This window comes from Bos grunniens, chromosome X (genome assembly GCF_055505025.1).
Source record: "Bos grunniens cultivar Pamir isolate PY7600 chromosome X, Bosgru_T2T1.0, whole genome shotgun sequence".
In the NCBI taxonomy this organism is placed as follows: domain Eukaryota; kingdom Metazoa; phylum Chordata; class Mammalia; order Artiodactyla; family Bovidae; genus Bos; species Bos grunniens.
This window is the reverse complement of record NC_141194.1, coordinates 72,011,040-72,017,039: the sequence shown is the minus strand read 5'-3', so window position 1 is coordinate 72,017,039 and position 6,000 is coordinate 72,011,040. Positions and strand designations below refer to the sequence as shown.

Here is a 6,000-nt window from a genome sequence, read left to right as displayed (position 1 = left end):
GATCACTGAGAAAGGCTTTCTTATCTCTCCTTGCTATTCTTAATTCAGATGACTATATTTACTACTGTGGGTGAGAATCCCTTAGAAGAAATGGAATATCCCTCATAGTCAAAAAAAGAGTCTGAAATGCAGTATTTGAGTGCAATCTCAGAAACAAAATTATCTCAGTTCATTTTGAAGCAGACCATTCAACATGACAATAATCCAAGACTATGCCCCAACCATTAATGCTGAAAAAGATGAAGTTGATTGGTTCTCTGAAGATCTACAAGATCTTCTAGAATTAACACACACACACACACACACACACACACACACAAACCCAATGATGTCCTTTTCATCATAGGGGATTGGAATGCAAAAGTAGAAGTCAAGAGATATCTGGAGACATAAACAAGTTTAGCCTTGGAGTACAAAATGAGGCAAGGCAAAGGCTAACAGTTTTGCCAAGATAACACATTGGGTATAGGAAACACCCTCTTCCAACAACAGAAGATATGGCTCTACACATGGACATTACCAAATGGTGAATACTGAAATCAGATTGATTATATTCTTTGCAGCCAAAGATGGAGAAGCTCTATACAGTTGGCAAAAACAAGACCTGGAGCTGACTGTGGTTCAGATTATGAGCTCCTTATTTCAAAATTCTAACTTAAATTGAAGAAAGTAAGAAAAAAATTACTAGGCCACTCAGGTATGTCCCAAATCAAATCCCTTATGATTATACAGTGGAGGTGACAAATAGATTCAAGGGATTAGATCTGGTAGGCAGAGTGTCTGAGGAACTATGGAAGAAGGTTCATAACATTGTACAGGGGGCAGTGACCAAAATCAGCATGGTCTTGAAGGCACTTCCTAATATTCAGAATTTCACTTGCTTTTTTTATATCTATAGGACACATAGTACTCAGCTGACAAAAAGAAAGATTTCAATTTGCAAAGACTCAATTCAGCATTTTACTTTACATATATATGTAGCAGCAGTATCGCTAGATATAAATATCTCAAAAATGCCATCTATTTTTAAAGAATGTCTGTTTTTGACAGTACTGATTATTTGAAACTAAAAGAAAAGCAAAAATGCCCACATAAAATACTGCAAGTATCATCATCTGCATTTAATAAAGCTCAGGAGAAAATATTGATAAAAAATGTTTTAGCATTTTCCAGAATTTATTACAAAATACCCTGTTTACTCTAGAGCTCTCCACAGCATATTTTTGTACACAAAATAATTCTTTGTTTGACTCCAGTGTATATTGCAAAATTCAGAGCCCTAAATGAGAAATTTAGAAAGTGTATTCAACGTGTTTTCTGTTATTTTCTCTTTTCTCCTTTCCCACTATCTAAAAAGTGTATTACCCACCTAAAATTATTATTGCACTATTTAGAAACTCTATGAACACAAAAATTATGTTTTTGAAAGTACTGAGTTTATTTTAAAACATTGCATCAAGTTTAAATTTCAGTTAACAAAGCCATGTCTTCATTATATGTTGATTTTGGCAAAGAGCACAGACTTGCATACATCAAATGATATGATAAAGTAATTTAAAGTAAAATGTGTCTGCTTTCAGTAATGTGGAACCAAAGTACAATAGTAGTGTGGAACTAAAGCACAATATACATGTCTTTTGGCTGATGTAGGCCATAATGTTTCTTGTCTTCTAAGAAATTTTCAAAATTAATATTTAAAAAATTGATCCTTTTGTCTGATACTTATGCTATTCACTGGAATAAAGGCATAGAAAAGATTCTCTGCTTAGATTAATGCACTCATACAATAAGCTGAAACAAAAATGTCAGAGATAGTGGCATTCATGATCATAAGTTGCTTTAAAAGGGGAAACATTTCCAATCTATTTTAAAAGTTAATTAAAAGTCTGAGTTCTTTGGAAAAGGATGCCATTTTAAACTTATTTGCCATCCCACTTCCATAACCTACATATGCATATTTTTCCAGGGCAAGCAGCTTAGCAACATTATTGCATGAAAGTAAAGCAAGAAACTTTGTGGTTAAGCAAGAAATTTTTCAACTGAATACATCTTTTTTTGTGTGTGTGGGAGGTCATCTGTTCTGGTCACTGAAATATGCAATGAAAGGCTACATTTGGAAGCCTAGAAAACCTGTGATTCAGTACATAGAACTCTTTTAAACTTTTAACTACAAAGGAATGGGAATGTTATAAATACCACAGGAAATTACAACGCATGACATATCATAAACATTAACTGCAACTACTTTTTAGTCACAATAATTTCACATTAAAAAGGTACAGACTTTTGTTCACTAAAATTAATGAGGCAATTTGGGAACAAGAGACAAATTCTCACTCGCCTTTTAAAATTATTCAATGAAGAGATACAGATATAATTAAACTGCAATAATAATACCGAAAAAGGGAACAGGTACTTGCTTTTTAAAATCACTGAAGTACATAAAATGCCTTAGCAGACAACAGTAGTATTCCATGACACCTACTTAAAATTTCATGTTCATTTCCTACTTTCCTCATCACAATATTAACATTTTAATTATGTATTCATTTTAACTGTTTGCATGTGAAAGTACAAACTAATCAATTATTTCAACATTAAGCCTATTTCTTTTGAAGCCATGATAATTTTGATATTTTATAAAAAGCAATGGAGACTCCTTTTTTAGGATGCTTAAGGGAGAATATTTAAGATTCATGCTTGCTGCTTTGCCTGAGCTTCTGCTTCCTGAAATGGAAAAAAAAAAAAAAAAAAGAACAGATTTAAATATCATAAAACAGACATCCATGTGTATTTTTAGTAAACTATATTATCTCAAATCACTAAGAATATTTAAAATCAGAAAAATAGGCCCCAGAAAAAGATGGCTTAAAAATTCTTAATAGAAAAACTATAATATAGAAACTTCTGCCTAGAAACAGATGTAATAGAGAACTGTCTACAATTCCATAAAAGCGAATGATTTACACTTGTGTCAAGTATAGTTACCATTTTATTTAAAAGTAGCTAATTTCCTTTTTGAGTGATTTTTCACAAAAATTCAGTGTTCAAAAGCATTGTCATCTACAGTTTCCAGTCTGCTGAGTTTTGTTAAATTAAGGCTTAAGATACTTAGAAAATGTGTTATTTGCTAAAATGCTGTTTTTATATTTCATAGCAGTTCCTATGGACAGTAAGTACTTCTACCATAGGAACTCTGACCTATAGGTGTGCTCTGGCACTTAAGATAGTACTCGACACAAAATACAATTCAAGGAAAAATATATGGAAATAAAGATGGGTGGCATGAGTGAATTTGGTGAAAGAAACCTCAGATTTGAATTATAGAAATCATATATACTAGAAAATCAGCACCTAAACACCTGTCTCTAATAGACTATCAGGAGGAGTGAAAGCAATTGAATATTCCAAAATAAGCCTCTGATGCTAACACCAGAAGAAAGGAAAAATAAAAGGTGCTACATTTTTACCCCCCCCCCCCACTAAAAAAAAAGAAGTAAAAATGATAGAAAGAAACCAGAAGACAGTGTAATTCATTCTTAATATATCCTTAACAAAACAGATGTAATACACTATTGACTCACGGTCCTAAGCTCTTTTGAAATTTCTAAGGTAGTGTTTGGCTGTCAAAATGAGTATGTCTTAGACCCACGTTATGTATTTTGTTTCATTTTATTAAACAAGCTTCTAAATATTTCCTCACACAGCACAATGAATTTTATACTAAAACCCTTCAATGGCCTAGCATATATAGGTGGGGAAGCAAAGGTATAAAAATGTGATTATGTGACTAATGTAATGTCCTTCTTCTTACGATCACCTAATACCTAATACCTGAGTAACTAGTATTTTGGAGACAGCCTAGTTCCCTAAAGTCACACTTATCAATCTTTACTGTAATTTGTCACAAACTGTGTAGCTTTCAGTTATCCTTTATAATGGAATAAATTACTAGCACAAAAATCCAAAACAAAAGGCAATTAAAAATTCTTTGTAATTTGTCTTTAAGAACACATACTATTTAATATACTATATGTAAATATATACTATACTTATATTTACTCATAAGTATATTATATTATATATACTTAAATATACATACTATATTATATATTCTTAAATATAACCTGTAATTATAGTATATTAAATACACTATACTTATATTTAAATATAAAATATACTATATATTAAAATTGTTTACTTTTTAAAATATATTTTATTCATAAAATATGTAAATTGTGCTAAAAGCTTTATTATTATGTAAAAGTAAGTGTCTAGTATTTATAGAATCACGAGTTATTTAATCAACCAGAGAGCTTTGGAAATAGGAATATGATGTGTTCTTTACCTCTACTCCCACTATAAACATCATTCTATAAATGCATTGGTTTTGAGTCATATAATTCTGGGCTCAAATTCCATATCTGTTATTCAATTATTATGTAGTCTTGGTCAAATTACTTAAATTATCTGAGTATCAGTTTCCTTCTCTGTAAAATGGCATTGAGGATACCTAGCTCTTAAGGGTGGAATAAAGATAAAATGAGATGAATGTGAAATGTGTAGCTCAGTGCTTGGTTCATTGCAGATATCCGTATTTTTTTTCCTACCTTTCTTCTTTCCACTTTCTGGATTAAGTGGAAAGTAACAAGACCAACACCACAGCTAAATGTTATTAACATACAGTTTCCCTTGGAGATGTAGTAAAATGGAATAGATTTAGTAGAAATGGGAATGTTTTAAATCTCACAGTAGAGGCAGATTTTCATGGCTTCTCCCTAGAGCCAGGTGGTTCAAAGTCAGTGAGAATACTTCTTTAACTAGCATGTTTTGGTCCTTCAACATGTTAGTGAACATGGCTTTTCCACATCACTGGATTTTTATGTTTTAGTAAAAATATATCAGTTATTTTATTCCATATAAAAACTATCAACTCTACTGAAATGTAAGAAATGCTAGTGCTAAGAAATTATAGTTTGTATTAATAAAATAGTAAATAGCAAAAAAAGTAAATAGTAAATATCTTTATATATTATGTTGAAATGCATCCAATATTCAAAAGAATAAAAAAATAATTTTCTTAAATAGGATTCCTTGCTTTATGGAACTATTTGCTATTGGGTACTTTTAAATAACAAGTTTTCCAGTGCACTGGCTTTCAATAATTTTTAAATATAAAGAGAATGTATTTTAATTATTTGGAAAAGAAAGGGAAAAATAGTCATATTATTAGTTATGATTCTATTCTCTTTTGCCCTATAAATATATTTTAAATGTAATTAGAATGTTAATTATACAATAAAAAGAATTCTGTAGCTCACTATAATGTATCTTTTCACAAACTATCATTTTTTAATGAGAACATGAGTTCATTAAGTGGATAAACCATTTTTGTTGATCCTATTTTTAGATATTTAACTTGTTTACAAATTTCTTAAGATATAAATAACATTTTTATTTTTTTATTCATAAAGCCTTTTCCATGTATAAAATTATTTCAATAGGCTTTAATACCCAGTAAAATTACTGGATGAAGAATTGTAAACATTTTTTAGGTCCCTAATATATATTTGCCATTTTGGTTTTCAAACAGTAGTACCAATTTATACCATCATCAGTAATATATGAGAGAATATGTTTCAATGCACCCTTCTCAGCATTGAACATTGTCACTCTTTTATATGTGTTAACTTCACAGATGAGTACTCTATCTACTTTTATCACATTTCTTTTATTATGACTGCACTTTTCCAATGTGGGTTACTTAGCTGTATATCTTATTTTCTATACTTTCTTTTCAGCCAGTTCTTTCTGGAAGACTTATTGTTTTGTTAAATTAAAGGGGAAAACTCTTCTGATATAAAATTTATCACTTTTAATCTTGAGAAAAACCTATTAAATACTAATATTTAAAGTCTCCCTATTACCAATCTACCCTCAACTCCACTGTCAATTCTGGACAGCTTTTTGTTATTCCAATCTATCAGCTCCCTCTAGTTC

The 6,000-nt window shown here is 30.5% G+C and overlaps 1 protein-coding gene across 4 annotated transcripts in view; it reads right to left on the bottom strand.

The window, feature by feature from the left end:
* Nucleotides 1–1,414: 1,414 nt before the first annotated feature.
* The window catches only part of SH3BGRL (SH3 domain binding glutamate rich protein like), a 121,133-nt gene continuing 116,547 nt past the window's right edge, over nucleotides 1,415–6,000 (bottom strand). For all 4 annotated transcript variants that reach the window (XM_086389884.1, XM_086389883.1, XM_086389882.1 and 1 more), the window contains one exon: nucleotides 1,415–2,727. In XM_086389884.1, coding sequence (XP_086246010.1) covers nucleotides 2,695–2,727 — 33 coding nt within the window. In that variant the 3' untranslated portion in view covers nucleotides 1,415–2,694. The remainder of the gene's footprint in view (nucleotides 2,728–6,000) is intronic.